The sequence below is a fragment of the Protopterus annectens genome, chromosome 8.part0 (genome assembly GCF_019279795.1).
Source record: "Protopterus annectens isolate FY-2018-M chromosome 8.part0, PAN1.0, whole genome shotgun sequence".
NCBI classification, from domain to species: domain Eukaryota; kingdom Metazoa; phylum Chordata; order Ceratodontiformes; family Protopteridae; genus Protopterus; species Protopterus annectens.
Window position 1 is genome coordinate 1,568,340,374 of NC_056741.1, and position 22,787 is coordinate 1,568,363,160.

The 22,787-nt window shown below is 37.5% G+C and overlaps 1 protein-coding gene across 1 annotated transcript in view; it reads left to right on the forward strand.

The window, feature by feature from the left end:
- The window catches only part of LOC122808514, a 1,519,214-nt gene that overhangs the window by 955,517 nt on the left and 540,910 nt on the right, over window positions 1–22,787 (forward strand). Inside the window, exon 14 of the mRNA XM_044079469.1 lies at window positions 5,873–6,037. Within this exon, the coding sequence (XP_043935404.1) occupies window positions 5,873–6,037 (165 nt within the window). The remainder of the gene's footprint in view (window positions 1–5,872; window positions 6,038–22,787) is intronic.

Genomic DNA, 22,787 nt, shown 5'->3' on the forward strand with positions numbered 1-22,787 from the left:
CAGAATTTTGAATTGGCAGACTTGTATGTTAAATTTATTTTGATTAATTGTAAAAGTATGAGAAATGTTTTATCTGTAGTTCCTTCCTGTGAAGAAACACCTGCTCTGAGTGGTGTAGTTTCTTTCATTTTACATGTCACTAACCATTATTTAAAGTATGTTATGATTCTGTAGATACTTCCTTCAGGGCTGTGGCCACTGGTACTGTTTTGCGGAGGTACACCTGGCTGTGTTCTTAAAACCTGCCTGAGGATGTAAAAAATGAGGTGTGAAATTTTCCTTTGCATAGAGAATTAGTTTTTGGACCCTCTGCTGCAGAGGTTTTCAAAAATGTGAAGAGTGGGGTAATCTGATTCAGGGTTTTCAGCCCTCCATTTCCATATTTTCCAAGGGATTTGCTACCCCCCTCCAATTCAGGTTTGATAAGAAGCATAATAAACATTCTCAGCAAAATGCTGGTAAGCAGAAATTAAAAAAAAAAAAAACAATGTGAAGGATGTTCTGAAAAGAAAACAGGACCCCCCCCCAGAACAGAGGACAGTCAAGTAAGTTAAAAGGACTGTATAAGGGGCCTTGCCCCCCACCTTATCTTTTCCAGAAAATCTGACTCTCATTTTCTGTCTGTTTGGCAACAGATATTTTCACACAAATAGGGTCTGAAGGTCATTCAACAAGGTTACAGATGGCAGTGGGAAGGAATTGCTCCCCTTCAGGGAGTTATTCCAAATCCACCAAGCCAAATTACTCTATTCCCCCTGTCCTAATATATGTTGTTTCAAGGAGTAATAAAGACAATTCCTCCTTCCCAGCTGGATAAGTTTTTATACAAGGATGTTTCTTTCCCAATGAAAGAAAATGCCTGGGCTCCTGTTCTGAATCAGTCTTTCCTAAAGCAGTTTGTGATAATGCCAAGTTCAAAATGATGTCACTTCACAGCCAGTTACCCCTTGTTTCTCATTTAGATTTCCTGTTAACCCTAGATTTAAGAGATGCTTATCATCATATCACTGTTCACCTACATTTCAGGTGTTTCTTAAGATTTTGTGTGCCTGGATAACATTATTAGTTTTCTCCATTACCATTTGGACTATCCACTGCACCAAGAGTGTTCACATACTGTTTAACTCCAGTTCTGTCTCATTGCAAGCTATGAAGTAGTCCACATTTTCCATATTTAGATGACTTGCTTATCTTTACAAAATATTTGTTAAAGTCTCAGGAATCTCACTCGTGGATTAGAGATCTCTTACACAAACTAGAATTCCAAGAGAATATTCTAAAGTCTTTCTTGTCTCCATCACACTGGATTGTGTTCCTAGAGTGTATGCTAGACACTGTAATACAAAGAGCTTTTCTTCCACAAGAAACAATAGCTCTATATCTAACTCAATTTTGATGGTTTTCCATTCAGACTTCAATCTCTGAAAAAGAATACCTCAGAATTCTGGGTCTCATGGCTACAGTGTCACGAGGGATAACAAGTTCAAGGTACCTGTGACAAGAAGACAGATGTAAGCACATAAATATAAGAGAGATGCTTGCTCTTGTTAAGGCTCTCAACTCTCTGAACCACCTTTGGTCCCCAGATCTTCTTCAAATTGTTACAGACAATACCGCAATTATGTGGTACATCAACAAGCAAGGGGTAACCAGTTCTTATCCCCTATGCAGACTAGTCATGTTAGCTTGGGGTATAGTTTACGGCACGTTCTCATGCTAGACATCATACATTCCATTATAGCAAAATTGTGTGACAGGCAAGCAGGCAGACGTTGATGAATGGAAACTAGATGAGGAGGTCTTCCATTGTTTGGTCCATTTGTGGGGAGTTTATCAAGTAGACCGTTTTACATCCTCTCTGAAGATTCAACTGGCACAATTCTACTCCAGGACTCCATGCATGAAGGCCTGGCAGACAGATGCCTTTTCTTTTCCTAGGACAAGAATGTTCCTTTATGCTTTTCCACCCTTCCCAGTGATATCTAGTGGACTTCTGAAGATTCAGAAGGAATTCTTGAAGATCATTCCAGTGACTGTCTTCTCACCCAGGCAACAGTGGTTCTCCCTTTGTTTAGAATTGGCCAGGAGAATTACTATAGCAATAACCCACGCCTGGGTGTGGGTAATGCTAAATTTACCCACGGTTGGCGTGGTTTGGTCCCGAGGGCAAAGCCCGAGGGACCAAACAAAGCCAACCGTGGGTAAATTTAGCATTACCCACACCCAGAAGTGGGTTATTGCTATTATACCATGACATTATTTAAGAAAAGAAACTGTTACTTTTCTTAAATAATGGCATAGTATAATGCCTGTTTACTGCCCTTCCACAGATGTCTGGCATCCGCGGCAGTTCTGATGTACTGTGCGCCTGCGCAGTACATCAGAGCTGTGGACAAAAGCAACGGAGAAAGCAAGATCTCCGTTGCTTTTTTTTAGTGTCTCGCTATGTTAAATGAGTTTAACATAGCGAGACAGTTTTAAAATAAGCAACGGACATCTCCGTTGCTTATTTTAAAACAGTCTCGCTATGTTAAACTCATTTAACATAGTGAGACACTAAAAAAAGCAACGGAGATCTTGCTTTCTCCGTTGCTCTTTTTTAAAACACTGTCTCGCTATGTTAAACCCATTTAACATAGCGAGACAGTGTTTTAAAAAAACGAGTTATACTAATGGAAAAAAGTCCGGGTGACCGGACCTTTTTCCATTAGTATAACTCGATTTACAACGGGCACGCTGGCCAATCAGTGTGCACGTTTTGGGGGGGTCATGGTATAATACAAGTTTCCTCACAGGATGAATCTACTCACACAAAAAAAAAACAGTTGTCTGATACATCCCAACCCCAAGCATCTTCAACTGACTGCTTGGATGATAGGGACTTTATTTCTCTTAGGCACCTATTTGCTGAGAACGTGCAGCAGGTACTTTTGGGGCAAAAAAATCTGCTACTGAAAAATCATATACAAGCAAATTTTCCAATTTCTCATTGGGAATACAGTGAGCAGAAAGCTGTGGTACTTTACACAGGATAGCAGTGGGCTATTTATTTATTTAGAAAGAAATATTTGCACTTTAAAGCAAATAAATAAATGAGTGAAACACCCTGATGTGAATAGTATCACCAGAGCATGCTGCCTGTGTGCATATGTGTAAATGATAGGTGCTGCAAGTATCTTCTTTCTTTCTTTTTTATTTTAGTAAAATGAGTAAGTATCATTGATAATTGTTATGTTCATAACATAAATGTAGTGAATTGAGTTAGCAGTCCTGAATACGCCAAAACTTAAAAAAAAATATATGTGTATATATATATATATATATATATATATATATATATATACATACACACACACACACATATATATATATATATATATATATATATATATAAATATATATATATATATATATATATATATATATATATATATATACATATGAGTCTAGGACTATTCACTGAAAGCACATTTCACTGAAAGACATTTGACTGTGCACAATTCACTGAAAACACAATTCACTGAAGCACATTTCACTGAAAGTTATATATGGCCTTTTCCCCACTGTAGTGCGACCCTGGAGTTAGAATGTATGGTAAAGGGGGTGGGGGGCATAGCCCCCTACCTATTTTAAATATTTTGACCTATACACATGGATACTTGCAATTTCCATACATTATTCTTTTCTAAACTTAATATACATCCAAACTATGTGGGAGGCTACACCCTGCCCATACCCCCCCCAATGTGGGGGGTGGTGCCCCCCACTCCCCCCTTACTATATATTCTAACTCCTGGTTGCACTACAGTGGGGAAAAGGCCATATATAACTTTCAGTGAAATGTGTTTCTGTGAATTGTGTTTTCAGTGATTTGTGCACAGTCATTTGACTTTCAGTGAAATATGCTTTCAGTGAATAGTCCTAAACCTATATATATATATATATATATATATATATATATATATATATATATATATGTATGTGTATGTGCATGTATATATATATATATATATATATATATATATATATATATATATATTTATACATACACACACACACACACACACACATATATATATATATATAGATATATATAGATAGATAGATATATAGATATATGTATATGTGTGTGTGTGTGTGTGTGTGTGTGTATATATTTATATATATATTGTGTACATATATATATATATATATATGTGTGTGTGTGTGTGTGTGTGTGTGTGTGTGTGTGTGTATGGGTCTACTTTGTTTCATTGAAAGCTCATTTTACTGAATTTCAATTCACCCTGACCAAATTGCTGAAAGCTCAAATTGCTGTAAACTCATTTCACCAAATCTCATTTCACTGAAATGAAGTACCAGCACTGTGTAGAGTACTGTAAGGCAAGTAAAAGGTATATGCCTTTCTCCCCACTGTAGTGTGATCCTGGAGTTAGTATATATAGTTGGGGGGTGTGGGAGTGGGAGAGGCATAGCCCCCCACTTAGTTTGGGTTTATATTGTCTTCTGGAAAGAGCCATTGGCGTTATAAGTATGCATGCCTATGGTTTAAAATGTATTTTTTTGAAGCTTTCGGTGAAATATAATATAAAACCAAACTAGGTGGGGTGCTGTGCCCCCCCAACTCTATATACAAACTCTAGGATCACACTGCACTGGGTAAAAAGGCATATACCTTTTAGTTGCCTTACAGTACTCTACACAGTGCCAGTACTTCACTTCAGTGAAATGAGATTCGGTCAAATGAGTTTTCAGTAATTTGAGCTTTCAGCTATTTGGTCAGGGTGAATTGAAATTCAGTGAAATGAGCTTTCAATGAAACAAAGTAGACTCATATATATATAAATATATATATATATATATATATATATATATATATATATATATATATATATATATATATATATATATATATAAAATTTCTTTTTCCCTGACATGGGCCCCTTCAGTTGTGGGTCCCAGTCTATTGCTGCTATTGTATGTAATAATGTAAATCTGATATGAGCAGAACAAAAATTCCCTAAACAGAATACTTCATTAACCACCAGAGTAGTGTCTTACAAAATGAAGGGAAAAGTAACACCATTCTTTTTAAAGCAAGCTGTTGACTTAAATTTCTTGCAGTAAAACTTCAACCAAGACTGTATCATTGTAGTCAGCAAAAAGATCAAAGTTAATTTCCTAATTTCACTAAAAAACTTGCCTGGGCTTTTTCCTAACTGTAATTTCAGATGATGACAGTGGCGGGTTGTCAACTGTTATTCTGCACATCAGACAAGATACTGACATCTAGTCACATTTCATCATGCTCATCAGTCAGTAGCAGTGAATGTTTAATTGCACAAATAGTCTGTAAAATTATAGGTATTAGGCACTGCTCAGAAAATCTTAATCAGCAGCTTAATTCTTCAAGTAGAATACAGTTTTCTGTTAAAACAGTGTGTCACTTGCACATGTCATTTAACATAGAAAATCACAACATAATAAATTTAGTCAGAGGGTGCTGACTCTAGTGTTTCTTTTCAGGGTAAACACCTGAGAAGAAATATACATGTGCAGTTCATATACTAAAAAGTTTATATATTGAATCTTTAGGATATTTATTGCGCAACCACTTGTGAGATAATTCTGATGCCTATCACACTTTAAATGAATCATTTCCCCTAAATCCTAATAAATCAACTGATTCTATGGTAGTTGAAAGGAAAACATGAGTATGAAATACTGTTTTCAGCTGTCTGAAATGTTTTATTTACATTTGTCTTTGCTAGCTGTAATAATAATATATTATCATGGTAATGTAGTTATAGCTACTTTTATTTGAAATGGGTTCTGGTAAGATGGGTATCAGTTAAACGTATTACTTCTTCAGGAGATGAACTTCATATCCAGACGGCAGCATCATTAATGGTGAATACTGAAGATGTTCTGCATCTGATCATGTCTTGTCCTGTAGCTGAAACACTGAAACAAATAAAGCAGACGCTGCAGACAAACTGTCAGCAACAGATACATGAAGAAGAGAATGGCCTGTCCGGTAAGTCCCTTGATAGATCTTTTTCTGAGTAATGGAAGCATTTTCAGCGATTCATAATTTTAACCACAGAAACATTGTGCAAAGGTCAGTGTAGGAGCATGGGAACACTGGAAACATTAATGACTTTTCAAATCCAATAGACAATGGTGAAAATGGAATCGAATCGGGGTGGGGGGGGGGGGCTTGTGTTAATATTTTTTTCCTGAGGAAGTCCCTTGTCTTTGTAGGGTGAAAGCTATAAACTTGTAAGAGTAATCAGATTTGATTCCACTTTCTCCTCATGTCTATTGGATTGAAACATCATAAACGATTCCTTTGATCCTATGGGGACCTTTGCACAATGTTTCTGTAGTTAGTAGTATATAGTTCTGCACCCATTTGTTTTTGGTTTGGTTATTCACTTCATAATTTTCACTTTTAGAAGCTATATACAATGAATAAGATCTGCATTTTTTTGTGTTTTAAATGTTTCATAAATATAATACTTTTAAAATGGGTTGGAATGACACAGCCTGTTTTGGATAATTACATGTTTAAGACTGTTAAGGAGGGGACCCCACAGGTGGTTATATTGGTGTTTTGATATACAAGGCTAATGGAATTTCTTAACATTTAAGTAACAGACAGAATCAGGCAAAATCTACAAAAGTGCAATAGATGCGAAACTATATATTGGTGAATGCTCTTTTTTTTTTCCTTTTTCCCTGCTCATATGCTTAGTGTTCAGACCCTCCCCCCATAACATTTAACACATGCAGTTTAGTGTATGCATGGTATTGTTTTATTTAGAAACCTCCAGCCACCATCTGTACCATTTTATCCAGTTTAGGGTTATGGGAATAATTAAACTATCCCGGCGGGCTCCAGTAATAAGACAGGAAACCAATTCTGGACAAGATGCAATCACATCATGTTCTGTATAAATAGTGTGCAAAAAAGTAAAATAGAGGGTGAATACATAAACATGACACATGAGAAATGTTAAGTTGAATTATAGAAGTACCACTAAGTTACAGAAAAAATATGTTGACAACCTCACTTGTAGTATTAGTGACTGAAGAAAAGTTAGGCCATAACTATGCATGGAGTAGCCTTTCATCTAACTGGCACAAGGTGTATAATCATTAGTGAGAAGAAATAAAAAAAAAAAAAAACAGAAGAGGGAAGGGGGAAAGTGCAGCATGATGAACAGTCTAATTAACAGAAGTTCACCAGCAGTTAACAGGGCAAAGGAAATAAGTATCTAGAAGCAATGTAATGCTGCATTTAAGATATGATAATGGCACAATTTTCTGTCAGTATGCCAGTGAAGCACAAAGAAAGGTTGTTAAGTATAGCAAACCAAAAATGCATTTATTTATGTATTGCATTTGTTTACTGGGATTATCCAACTGGACCATGCAAGACTCCTTTTCAACAGAGACACAGGGAGAAAAGATCCATAACAAATAGAAAAAAAAAGATTTATACAGTACATCATAGTTGCACTAGCATGATAATTAGGCAAATGATGTGGCAGGTAAAATATTACATTACAAATTAGTTAGTAAATGTCAAATGCAATTTTCAGTATTTGATGGTTCCAAAGTAATAGTGGTGCTTTTAACTTAGGAAGGTGGATGGGGGTGGAGGCATTTGGGTAGGTAATCTACTTGAAAGTTAGATGAGAGAGGATGATGTAATTAGACTAGATTAATCACACGTGATAGTAAGAAGGAGAGAGGAATGTGTAAGCAGAAAGAATAAAATAGATAGGACAGGATAGTAACATTGACATAATCTTGAATTTATGTAATGAGCACAGAGGTCTCTCCCTAAGTGGGATGGGTATGGTGTTCCGGTTTACTATCATTAAATCGAATTACAATATGTTTTTCAGTCAGTAAACCGAAGCATAATGTTGAAATGCACAACCACACATGTTCAGAATGCCGCTCCAAAATTACGAAAGATTTTTTCGATGTAGATGTCGAACTCTGTGTATGGCAATGCTGAAAACAGCTAACATTTTTTTTCATTCAGTACATTCCTCCCAGTACCACAGCACCGTTGTATGAAACTAAACATATCCATATAGGAGCTGATGTAAATCAAACTCCTATACAACATATGTTTTTTCAGGGGGGCAAGCCCCCCACATCCCCCCCCACCCAAACACTTATATGACATATGTTTTTGCAGGGGGGGAAGCCCACCTGCACCCCACCCCACTAATAATATATTCCAGCTCTGAGAACACACTACAGTGGGGATATGGATGAATTTCCAGTCCCCACTGTACACAGCAGTCTCCTTACAGTTTGTTGAACACACTTACTGCATTCGCATAAGTGTGTTCGACTTTGCAATACATTTTACATTTTGTGAATGACAATCTAGCTTTCAGCATAATACCTGCCGTCCGATTGTCGTTCGCAATAATGATAGTAAACCAGGTGTTCCATATCTTGGAGATATAATTAGAGTAAAAAACACCCCCAATGAGTTCTTGTATTTAGATTGGCAAGCTGAGATTCCTTGGACAGTTTAGTAGTGAATATGGCAATTATATTGTAACATTGTTCAAGTTGGATTAGGAGGCTGCTGTGCAGGTTACTAAGGATACAGACAGATATAAGAGTGTTAATTTTAGATAAGCATATGCAATAGATTTATGACCTAGACCAGTAAGAAATGTGAGCATTGCACTGCTTTATTGTATTCTGATGAAGTTGTGGTTACACTCGAAGGAAGCACTCAGTATTGTTTTTATACAGGAAAGTTTCCTGTGTTTTTTACTGGCAGTCTCAGGGACCTGGTTTCTAGCTTCATTTTGGAGAAATAGCTGGGCTCTGTACAGAGTTCCAAGCCTATGGTGATTTTCTTTCTGACATTAATTAATGAATATCGAACTCAAATGTAATTTTTTTCTTTTTAGAATTAAGTGTAAGTTGAGCATTTTCTATCCACCATTCTGCTATTGAGTAGATTCCTGAATAACAGTCTCTAGTCCCAAGAAGGGGGTGGAGCAAATCACTGTAGCATCATCTACATATTGAATCAATGTGGAAGGAGATGTGACAGTGTAAAACTTATATATGTATATGCTGAATAGCAAAGGTCCCTTGAGGGACACCTATGAAGACTGGGAGAAAGGAGAAACAAGTATTTTACCAGTGTTCTGCTTCTCTCTCTCTCTCTCTCTCTCTCTCTATATATATATATATATATATCCAAAGATAATTTTCAGTCATGATCCAGGCATAATGGCAGTTACAGCCATTATGTAAAGATTACTGTAATACATATTACTGAGGTGAGTGGTATTAGTACAGCTACATTTGACTTATACCACAAAGTTAAAGAAACAGAGAAGAACATTCAGGAAAAGCAAACAATATTACAAAAGAGATTTTAAAAGAATTACAGTGTGAGAAAACCAACTGCCTTTCAAGAGTCCTTGCAGTCATTACTCTACTTGTTGATGAAGATGGAACACTCCAGCTTGAGTTGCCTGAGGTTCAAGATATCGACTGTTGGACTTCCTCCATGCGAAATCACTTTTGGCAATTTGTGCTGGCAGTGATGCTTGTTTTGGGGGAATTATCCTCTTCTTCAAGTTAATGTAACTGTGTAGTTGGTATATTATAAGGTGGGGATGTGTGGGGTGCAGTAGAGCTTGCCCACATGCAAAAAACACTTTAAAATATGATTTTCTTTCTCATCCTCTGTGCATTGACACTTAGAATTCTGCAATATTTACATTTCTCACAACTGTGCAACGTTTGGATATTTACATATCTACGGTGATGCAGTCCAACTGAATTTATAAAAGAATAGAATATCATTTTTGCTGCAGTGTCTGGGCTTAATCAAGATGGCCATTTACTCATTGTCACTGAAACTGCTGCAAAGGTACTCTTGTTAGAGGTGAGTTTTTTGGTCTGATTTTTGAGCAGTTTTTTTTCCTCAGGTGAGGTGGTTCCAATTTACAGGGTGACTTTGCTAAAGCTTTTCTCAACAAATTATTTGTGGAAAAGTGGATTGGCAAGGGAGAGAGTCACATCACCTTGCGAATGGAGAATGTAGGGAGAGAGAATCTAATTTTAGTTCCTTTCTAAAGATGGGATAATAGTTTTTCTACATATGCCTGAATGTGAAAGACTGATAGATGTAAGGTAGTATGGTATGCTATCGGAAGCTAGTTTAGTTTGCATTTTGTAAGAGGTACATTGGTATCTCATTTGAGAGGAGAGGCAAATAAATTTGTAAATGTTGTTAATTGTTTGAATTAGATGAGTATTATTTGATTAATTAAGTGTAAAAATAAAGGATAGCATATTTTAATTGTAGAATAAGTACGTTAATGACAAGGAACCACTTGGCTTGTGGGGTGATGTCAGTAGCATACCTGACTAGACATATGCAAAAGTTGGAATACCCAGAAAGGTTCCTTACTAAGGGAATTCAGGAAATAACTATATTGTCTAATACAGAGCACCTTAAAGCCCAGTCTTTGTATTCTGTCTCCTACAGATTACTGAGAGGCAGTTTATGCCTGGCATACAAGGCATCCTCAGCTCCAGCTGTGATGGACCTTTGCGCATCAACAAAATGAACGTCATCAGAACCAATAGATCCAAAGATTTAAGTTTTGCTTGTGACTTAAGTGAGAAATGTTGGCAAAATAGGTATGTTTCTCAGAGGATCCCTGTACTCTGGAACAGGTTTCCCAACTATGTGAAATAGAGTCCATCCCTAACTATTTAAGCGTAACCTTGACCAATGGATGGGAAATGTGAAATTCACCTTGGTTCTAGCCCCCATGTTTCTGATAGACAGAGGCAGACAATAATGCTCAAACTAACATACCACCCCGTCCACATAACCTCTAGAAACATCTTAAGTAACATACCCCCTCCTAATACATGCCAATGATACATTAGGACACAATTGGGTTGGATTGCTAGTCTAGGCTTATAAAGACCCTAGTGGTCATTAGCCTATTATATAACTATGCACCTATAAAATGGTCTAAGCTGTCTGTTGACTTATTCTGCTGTTGTGTTATTAGAAAGTAACTTTTAAAGCAAATTGTCAGTACCATTAAAATATTAGTGTAACCTAGTAAACTGACTACTTTCAACAAAACATCTGCAAACTGTACTCACACTAGTCTGACCATAAATTACTTGGTTTATTTGGATAGAAGAACCCCACATTTTTATGTAGTGAGACCTGACTTTCAAGTTTACTCCCATTTTGGGAAACTTCACCATTTTTAGTCCCTGCTAATTAATATATTCAGCTCTGAGGCCGCCATTACTTGGAGGATGAAATTATCCCCATCTGGAGTTTGTACCTTTCACAACCTCTACGAATTCATAGAATCACCTCTGATATCATCAGACCTCAAAGAAAGAATCTTCCTAGTCATAGTTGCCTTAAAGTTCCTGATCATTTTGCTGTATTACACTCATCTTATTAGACCAACAATAAATATTTTATAGTATTGTTACTTAAGCTAATTATTTAATCAATAACAGTGAAAACCATTGAGATTCACTCTCTTTATAATGTCACTTAGAAAAAAAATCCTGTCATTAATTATTGTGGTGCAGAAGTTGCTGCAAGAAAACACTAATCAAATGAACTGAGAACTGTAATGTATACTTTCTCAGGCACCCAAGAAATATGATCAGGTTCAAGTTAGCTCAAACTTTTCACATGGAACTAGGTTGATGCTAAATTCATCAGTGGTATCAAATAAACCATTGGAATGATGACAATACTTGATATGCATTACTAATTATCCATTTTTTTCACAACAGCTTATGTTCTAGATTCAACTAAAAGCATTAACAGAGCAGGCCTTTCACTAAAATTTCTCCTATCCCTTTCCCTATACTCTGATATCAATCCCTGGAAGGGAAGGAAGTCTCTAGCCTGCACTCCAAATGTCTTCTATCCTCATCCCACTCTATTACATTTTCCTGTGTAGTTATGTGCTCTCAGTATCTTAGTTCCTTTGTGAGTTTCCTCCAGTAAATTACAGCCCTCTCTTGCCTATTTTTCATACGCGTTTGCAGCTACCCATATTGGCAAAAATCTCCTTTCTCATGTTAGCTTAATTTTTAGAATACTTTCTGCTACTTTGTGAATGTATAATAATATTCATTTGTTATTATTCTCCTTAGGGATCCGCATCCAAAATTTTACTGTCTCTTAAATTCACGAACTTTCTGTCTGCTTCATCAACATCTCTTTCCATTTTGAATTATAACCTTCTGCTTGTGTTCTGTATATTAGCCTTAACTGTATATCTGTAAAATATCCCTTCAAATCAGGTAATCCTAAACCATCTCATTCTGTTGGAAAGATAAACTTTGAACACTTAACTCCTACCCTGTTCCTCTCCCAGATAAATTTCTTCAGCTCTTTATTATTGTCAAAATTTATCCTATGGTTGATAAAAATATGCCTCACCCATATATAAAACTAAAGGGACTAAAAACATTTTCACTGCTTATATCTTACTATCCATATCCATAAAAAAGAGCTTCCAATTTCTCAATTTTTATTATCTTTTGTTTAGTCCCTTCCCACATATCCTTAGCAACCATAAAAGAAACTTGTTTAATCCATACTGCTAAATACTTCATCTTATCATGCCCCCATAAATATGGATATTGCTGAATCAGTTCTTGTGTGGGATTCTAATTTTGTGGCTATAGTTTTGGTTTTATCTTCATTAATTTTGTATTCTGAAAAGACTTAAAACTGTCTCAAATTGTTCCACAACACTGAGATGTCCTTTTCTAAATTTATTGGGTACAAAATAATATCATCTGTAAATAAAGCCAACTTTCATTGGTTAGCATATAAAGTAAATCCTTGCATTTCCTAGTCCTATATTTTCTTTGCCAGTGGACCTACATTTAAAGCAAATAACAAAGGGGAAAGAGGACACCCCTGCCCGTTTCCTCTGGTCATATAGAACTTATCAGAGTGGAACCTACCCACTTATTTTCTTGCCTCTGATTTTCATATGTCCTCCTCATTAACCTTATTATTGTATCAAGGAATGGAAATGGTCCAATTGCCCTACTCATAAAATTCTAGCTTAGTCTTTTGAGTGCTTTCTCTGCATCAAGAATCACTAACAACAGAGGTAGTTTCTTAAAATTTCCTTCCCTCTAGATCATAAATGTTCTGTTAATGTTGTCAAATGTTTGCAAACCCTTCAGAAAACCACATTGTTGCATATCTGTGAATTTTAGGAACACCTTTACCATTCACTAGTGTATACATAAACAATTCATAATCATGGTTTAAAATTTAAATGGGTTTATATAAGGTTGGGGATGGGTCTTATATTTCTTAGGTAATACAGCCACCACAGCATTGTTTTAAAATGTTGCTGTTTACCCTCCTTTTAAAATACTGTTAAATAAAATCTCCTAGATTTTTATCACTTTCTTCCCTTCTAACTTACAAAATTCCATAAAAAACAGACTTTTCTACAGATTGATTATACATCACTGATTTCTTCTCATCTCCTCCTATCTTAACTGCTGGTTGTTGAGTCTCATCTTCCTTTAACCTTGGCATAATTAAGTCGCCCATAAATATTTCCATTTGTGTACTTTATTTCCACAGATCTCTGCTTTACACAAATTGTCATAACATTTCTAAAACATCTGCAATACCTCTACAGAATCTCTGGTTATTATTCTTGCTATAGGCTCCCTAAGTTTGGTGACAACAATTTATAATTTCTGTTGCCCAAATCATTGCACTAAAAGTTTTTGTGCTCTGAAGTTATTAAAACATGGTTGCTTAACTGCAGTCTTAAACTTATGCATGTTATCCAGATACTCTGCATTTGCACTTTTTCTACTTCTGTGAGACTATCCTTATTCTGCAATACTTTAACATTTGTCATCCCCTTTAAACAATTCCTTTTACATCGTAACCATATATCTTTCTTTTTTTATTTATACCCTAGCTTGAAAATCTATTTTCATTTTTTTGAACTCACTAGCTATAATATCTGAAGATATCTTCTCTAATAACTCTTGAATAACTTACACTACTCCTTCTTTAAATTTCTCTCTTTTTAATGGGTAGGTGGGAAAGTGCCAGTGGCTAATTTTTACTTCATTACCCTGTATCTTGTTTTTTATCGGTGCATGACATGAAAATATTATTGGATGTGTGTCAAAGGTTTCAATCAAATTTATACATTCCTGTGAAATATAATTTCTGTGTACTCAATACCAGTTATTGTACCTTGGGGAATAGTATGTAAATTCTGTCCAGATTCCTACCACTGATTTCACATCTTACATACCAAATATTTTCATAAATTTATTCAGAAATATACCCTGTTTATTATATTTTCCTTTATAGGTCCACCATAGGTTCATAGGTAGGTACTAGGCTATTGGCCCAAGGGCCTACGCAAGCTTAGCCAACAAGGTTCCCTGGCTTATGCCACCCAAGAAAGTTATTTTCCTGTGCCACTGTCAAGCAGAGACCAATACATTCTTACTATTACAAATCAAGTTCCAGTCCCCACTATTAAGTAAAATTGCCTGTTGAAAACTGATTATTTCTCCCAAACTTTTCTTAAATTCCATAATTGCAATTTTTGGTGGAATATAAGTGCATGTGTATTCCTCCTCCCTTGCCAAAATACCCTTACTACTACAAATCCACCATTATTTTATGTTTTTCCCTGTTGTAGCATTATTGGAGCCTCGCTAGCAGTTACTGTAATTAGGCCCTTTTTCTGTTGTCCCTGATATTCTGCTGAATATCCATCCTGCAATAATTTCTTTTGAAATTCACATGCTCATTTTTTTAAATGTGTCTCCTACAGTATTGCTATTTGCAGTCTGCATTTCTTAATATAATTCATTATTCTTTCCTTTTTGTCTGTACTTGTAAGACCATTTGCATTCCAAGATAAAATGGATAGCATAGCCATTATGATAAAGAGCTATTGTTCCCACCTGTTATACATGCCAGTTTTTTTATGTGTATTTCCAACTTTCGTGTTACATGCACACACCAATCTTTGGTAGGCTGACCTTTTGAAATTAGCTTTAATTCTCCAGATAGGAGCAATTGTCCCAAATTGACAGCTGCACCCATGCGCATTACCTGACCCATGCTAAAGTATATGCTACAGCCTATGTTCCTACTTACACTGATTGCTGAATGTCTTTTTCATATCTCTGTTCCTCTCCCACATGTGAAAAACAGCTTGTATGCTTTCAGAAAACATTAACTTTTAGCTGTAAGGAAAAGAGGCATGACTGTCAATAAATAAAACTAAATTGTACACTTTTCTGTTAAATGCATTGCAGTATTAAGGCTATTAGAGAGACTTATATCACCTAATCACTTCCCATAATTTCAAACTTTAGTTATTACTGAACTGCTTACCATTGTAACTTTAGATTTTGCATTTCCCCCAACAAAGAATGCTCAGAATACTCAAAATTAATCTCCTCCACCTGCAGACAGCTTGTTTCTGTGTAAAAGCAGTCAGAAATGAATCTTTATAAATTTCACTCAGAACAGTTTGCCTTAGCAGCAGACTTCTTTACTCCTACTCAACATTAGTTAATGGAAAAAAACAAGCTAATATCTTTACAGATGTAAGAAGTTTGGCATTTTTTCAATGGTTTCATTTTATCTTATTTTTTAAGCATACTTGATTACAAAACATTTGCTTATAGCTTACATCAGGAGCATTAATTTAGATACTAACCCTTGTAAAAATAAGAGGAAAGATCTTAATTCTACATATAATATAATTAGTTCAAGTTTGCAACCCATGCCACCCCAGCAGCCCAAGATCAATGCATATTAACATTAAATTTGCTTTTGGCCAACCTTTCTTCTCTTGTTATACTGTAAAGCCTGTATTTCCTAACAACTAAAAAACATACAGCAGTCATTGAAGAGGCTTCACCCACATTTAACATACCTTGGACTACACACTATAGAAAACTGCTTTACTATATACAACATGTCATTTTTATCATGACATTTTTATACAAATACTAAAAAGAAATGCACTCACTCAAGGCACTCCTTTAAATGGAGAACATCAACATCTGTACAGTGACAGAGACCTGGTTCAAAGCCCCAGAGAGCACCCCTGCATTACTAGGCTATAATTCATACCACACCTTTCGGCCACCTAACCCGCCCAAAACACTAAAGGCGGAGGTGTGTCCATATTCATTAAGGATGTCCACACCTCCAAGCTAGTTGCTCAGCATAATGCATCCGGGATTATCCAAGTGCAACTAACTCTGGGCAAGACCGCAATCCAAATTGTATCTTGCTACAGAGACCCCACCGTGCCCCAGGATTCCCACTCCCCTTTTCCTTGATACACTGGAAAATATTAGGGTACAACCAAACATCCTAATAATGGGTGATTTCAACTACCCCACCATTAACTGAGAAAACTACTCATGTACCAATTCTTTTGCTCAACATTTTTTGGAATTCATAAATTCTAATGTCTTGGATCAATTTATCCACACCGTCACTAGGGCAGCAGTATCCTAAACCGGGTCATTACCAACATGGGTGACCGGTGTTCCACACCAGAGGTCAATTCCTCATTGGTCAGATCTGACCGCAAGCTAATCACCCTAGACAGCCACATCCCACCCCCACATCCCATTAGGGAAACAACCGTAAAAAATTTCTCCAAAGCCAACTTCCCGCTTCTTAAGACAGAAGTGGCAAATGTCACGACACCCATGCAGATGGATAATAGAGGTATGATTGCTGAATCCTACACAAATGCACTTTATAAGCACTTACATGAGTGCATGGATCGTGCAATCCCTAACAGAACCAAGATGCTATCCTCCAAATAAAGGAAGCCAATCTGGTGGTCTTCTGCCATAAACAAACTATATAACAGAAGAAAGAAACTGCTGCAAAAAAAGAATACAATCCCATGATTGGAGGAACAGCCTCAGTAAGAAGCTGAGATCCCTCATAAAATCCTTCAAAGCTAGTTATGAAAACAAAATTGCCACTGACTCTAAAGACAACCACAAAGCATTCTATAGCTATGTCAAGAATCTCAATGGCAACATTCAGGTCTGCACTGAGTTACATACAGCACAATGGCACTAAATATACAGAACCAACTGATATTGCCAACATCCTGGTAAATAGGTTCAGTGCTATCTTTACACCCCTCTCACCTCCTAAAGGTCCCATCTCTATACCGGAAGAATGCAAAGTTCCTGTAATCACGGCTGCACAGGTAAAAACCTCACTCTCCAAAGCCAAGAACACAGCATCCATGGGACCTGGCAACATCCCAGGCTGCATTCTACATGAACTACAGAATGAACTGGCACCCCACCTAAGTACCATGTTCAATCATAGCCTCACCTCAGGCTTTGTGCCCATTGAATGGCGCACTGCGACGGTTATCCCACTCCACAAAGGGGGAGCCATGACAGACCTCGGGAACTACCACCTTATTAGCCTGACGAGCCTAGTCTGCAAGGCCATGGAACGTATCATCATGGAACTCATAAACAAAGACACTGGTAATCTCCAAACTCTGGACACCACACAGTTCGGGTTTGTAAAAGGCAGATCATGTCTCCTAAACCTGATAGACTTCTTTGAAGCAGTCACCAAAGCCGTAGATGAGGGTAAGGTGGTTCACACAGCCTATCTAGGTCTCGCCAAGGCTTTCAACACCATCCCCCACTCTGGAATTATAGATAAACTCACTAAACTTGGTATAAATCCCTATGTCACAAGATGGGTTGCCAACTGGCTTACTGACAGAAGCCATGCTGTGAAAGTAGCAGACTCCAAATCCCAAGAAGGAAAGGCAAGTGGAGTACTACAGGGTTCAGTCCTGGGTCCTCTCCTGTTTGGTATCTATGTCTCTGAAGTACAGGATAACACAGAAGGTCTTTGACTAACTAAGTTCGCAGATGACTGCAAACTAGGAGCCATAATCAAAACTCCTAACGATGTGGACATCCTACAAAAGGGCCTCACTGAGACAGATGCCTGGTGTCAAAGCCATGGCCTCAAGCTCAGTGCCAAAAAGTGCACTGTCATTCCCTTTAGTAAAAACTCTGTACCCATGAACTACCACATAGGCAGTAGTCTACTTGACACTGAAAGTGTGATAAGAGACCTTGGGACACAGGTGGACAGTAGTCTCTCCTTTGATAATCACATTGCCACAGTGGTCAGGAAATCCATCTACGTAGCACACCTCATCCAAGGTTTCTCATCCAGAAAAAAAGAGGTCATTGTTCCCCTCTACTCATCACTCATTAGACCCATTATAGAGTACAATGCGCCTTTTGGTATGTACCTCACAAGACATCTACAACAACTGGAAAGGCCGCAGAAATACCTCACAAAGAGGATTACTGGCCTCAAACAGATGCCCTACACAGACTGTCTCAAAAAACTCCAGCTTTATTCCATCGCATATCACCAAATCAGAGGCGATCTCTGCCTAACATACAAAGCTATGTCAAACCCAGAGCTGTTGGACATGCTTCACTTAAAAAAATCCCAATCCCTCCAAGCTGCACCCTCTACGGACCTAAACCTTGTTACCACAATAAACAGAACATGCTGGAGGGATAGATTCCTGTCCCAGAGACTTCCCATACTCTGGAACAGACTACCTATCTCCTCATTAGCACTCTTCAAGAAAAATCATGATGATTGGATGGGAAATAGGAAATTCACCCCGGGGATCACTTCTGTGGCTCTGCTTGACAAAGGCACAGGAAAATAATTTTCTTGGATGGCGAAAGCCAGGGTACCTTTTTGGCTAGGCTTATATAGGCCCTAGGGGCAATAGCCTAGTAGCTACCTATGAACCTATGAGGAACAAAAATTGTTTTACTCACAATTACTTTTCCCCATTTTAGTGTCCTTCTAAGCATTAATGACATGAAATGGGTTATATCGTTACAGTCTTCCCACAAGTTTAGAAAGAGTCCAGTCTTTGTCAGCCACTTTTTCTTGCAAGGCAATAATTCACAAATGTGACTGATGATTTACAGTCATCTGATGAAGTTTCTTGTTTGGGGATGAAAGTTCTTATGAATGGTGGTTGTGCTACATTTTGAATAAATCGTTTGGCTTGGTGTACTCTGCTGGCTGGAGTTATTTTAAATTTGTTTACTTGTTGGTTCAGTTTGCCACATTTTGACTGTTTAGATGATTTACAGTCTCCCAATTACTCACTAATTTCAGTGTTGCTCTTCTTCCAGTTCATCTTCATCTCCTAGTACAATACTCTGGTTGAGGTCCAAGATACTCCTAATTCTTCTTGTCAGTGTTTGTTCTTTATTCTGTCTGTTGAGCATTTTCTTTTGGAAGACTGGAAACAGTTTCATCAGTTTCACTGACAATGTCTGTATATGAGCTTTGTTGTCAGAAGAATGAGAAGCAGAGTACCCTTCTGTTTGCTGGCTCACGTTTTGTTGATAAACTTTTTTTTATTTCGTATGTAGCCTGTTCTGCATGAAAAAATGCCTTTAAACTTCCAAGTAAAATATTCTGAAGACAACTGGATACAGCAGCTTGAATCTCACACATGCATCTCAATATTCCCTGATTGCTGGGATAAACTTGTTTTCTTCCTGATGTACAGTGAATAATAATTTTCCACAAACACTCAGCTGTCTCCAATTTTCATACTTTTCTCTTTAGTTTTATCAGGATAATCTCTTTTACTGGTATGATTGCATCTGTACTAATACAGGCCTTGGCTTCTTTCTTGTAACCAGATTTAGAGCATACACTCAATGTCCCCTTTCAATTAATGAATCCTGCTGTGGAATACCAGTCCAGTTGCTTATCTGTGCTTTCATAAAGTTAATGCAGATATTTTCTTCTGGTTTATGTGGTTAAGAAAAAAAAAATCTCAGGTCTTCTCTGTATACTGTACATTCTAATTCTAACGTTTTTGAAACAGCTCTTCTTCTGAAGTCTAATAGTCAGCCTTTTCTTCATTTCAGCCAGTGTGTACATTGGATTTTACCTTCCTAGCATTGTTATTTCTCATGGCTCTAACCTCCTTTCAGTAGGCATGAAAGCTCTGAAGGACTTGGACCACAGACAGTTGATTTTCTATACCTCTGTTTGAGCTGTTAGTTGTCTGAGAATGCGGAAGGTAGCCTAAAGGTTTAGGAACTGTTTGGCTGCCTGCCTGTTATGTCTTATGAAGAATATATCCTATATAGCTAAGGCTATTGCAGCAGTGATTATTTGAATATCTAATGGAAAGTTTACTTAAACAACTGTACTTTCACAACAGCTACCCGCGGTAGTGGTGCTGCGGTAGAGTTGTCGCCTCACAGCAAGACGTTGTCGCATTCGATTCTCAGCTAGAGCGTCTTCTGTGTGGAGGCATGCGTGAATGGGCGTGCCTTCATTGAAGGTTGTGCGTCAGGGCTGGTAACTCGGCAAGTAAAAATCCACTACCAAACATTAGCGGACCGGAGTTCTGCTGTGGCGACCCCTAACCGGGATAAGCCGACAGACACAACAACAACATTTCACAACAGCTGATTTTTTACATGAAAAAAACTAGCATTTCCTGAGTGGGTTAGTTTCTGGAAGGAAAGACAGAAATGGGGGAAAACACTGGCTTGTTTTTCAGTCCAGAAGAGAGGAGGCTGAAAAGTTTGAGCTAACCTGTACATGAGATAATTGTTTATGGCCATCTGTACTACTTAAGGCATGCAAATAAGTGCAGCTGTGCCCCTGGAGTGAAGACCCTTGTGAAGTCAGTCATTAAGGCAACAGTGTGGATACTGTTGTGCTTTGCAATTCTTGAACATGTAAATGTTATTTTGAGTGGACTTATGAAAGAAAAACACACCTTGTTCCAGATACACTTCTCAAGCTTCATAGCAATTTCAGTATTGAAGACTTTATTATATGTAGAAAGAAGGCATTTATGTAATTAAACATTGACAAATAGTACTAATCTATTTTGGGAATATTTTGAAAATATTGCATTCGTTAATCTTTACTCATTTAGCAAATTACATAGAGTACAATAATTATATATATTATACAGATTTCATTTCACGTCCAAAGACCAAGCTCGCTCTTAAAACACAGCCAGAACACCTATCTCCATCAGTTCAGGTGAGATGGGAAGAGATGAGATGGTGGCAATCATAGACCAATCCCATCAGATGCTTCCACTGTTACAGGTGGCCTCTACTCCTATTTTATCTTTGTCTGCAAAGAATATACTCTCATTCCACTGAAACACCTATACAGTTTGTGCATCAATAACAGTATCATACCCGCACAATGAAAAATTGATAGAGTAAGACCAGTCCCCAAAATCAGCAAACCCAGACTCAGCTAATAACTACAGACCCATCTTCATTCTTCTCATCCTTGGGAGCCTCCTGAGAAAATAACTTAAGGTCAGTTGACAATACACTCACAAATTTACAGACTAATAACCCATCAACAACTCAGATTTTGGACAGGAAAAAGCACAATGACAGCTCTATATACATTCACAGATTATATATTGATAAACTGATATAAAGGATACCTAACTGGGATAATCTTCATAGACCTACATAAAGGATTTGTCTCCACTGACCATGCACTCCCTATACACTCTTTCATCAGTTCCAGCATTAGCTCCCAATTCTCCTTGGAGGTTGAGAAGTTTCTTTCAAACAGACACTTCAAATTGCACATTGGTTCCACATCCTTCTCAGCAGCTGCTGTTACCAAAGGAGATCTTCAAAGAGAAAAAAATCAGTGGTACTTCAATCATTATGCGACCCTGCACCTTCATCCCTCAGATTTCCAGGTACTGGAACTGGAATTTGTGAAACAGGAACTGCATTGGTCTAGGGATCGACTGTCTTTTAATCCAGGACTCCCTTTCTGTCTTCAGACTCCAGTTTAATCTGTCCAGCAGACTCTTCATATTTTGTTTGGGGAGCAGGGGACATGGGAGTTCAAGTGCAAGGCTTGTCAGGTAATTAGGACATGCCAAAGCACATATATGTAAAAGAGATGTTGGCAGTGATTCATGCCTTAACAGTTCTTCACCACTTACGGACTCCAGGTCCTCTTCTGGTGGTTACAGACAACATTACCATGATGTAGTACTTGAACAAGCAAGGGAATACAAAGTTATACCCTGTTTATTGGTTGACACTGATAGCCTGGGCGCTGGCTGTACAATATTTTCTGACTCGTTAGGCCTCATACATTCCATCAGAGCAAAACATAGTGGCAGACAGACTGAGCAGATCCTGGACAGACCCTCCCAAGTTAAAACTCCATGTAGAGATCTTACAGAACTGGATATAGCTGTAGGAAATGGCTTATATAAATCTCATCGCCGCCTTTCAAAAGCGACAGCTGAAAAGATTCTGTTCAAGAAATCCTTGCAGCCATGCTTGGATGACAGATGTTTTATCATTTCTATAGATGGCTATGTCCATGTATGCATTTTCAGGATTTTCAGTGATTCCCAAGTTACTTCTAAAGATTCAGAAAGAATTATCAAAGATCATTGGGATAACCTTCTTTTGGTCCAGGCAAAGATGGTTCTTCCTTTTAATGGAACTAGCCAAGGGCAATTACTACAAGCTTCCTCGCAGACTGGATCCACTCACACAGCATCAGGGGCAAATGGTTCATCTCAACTTAGAGCAATTGCATTTGACAGCCTGGATGATTCTGT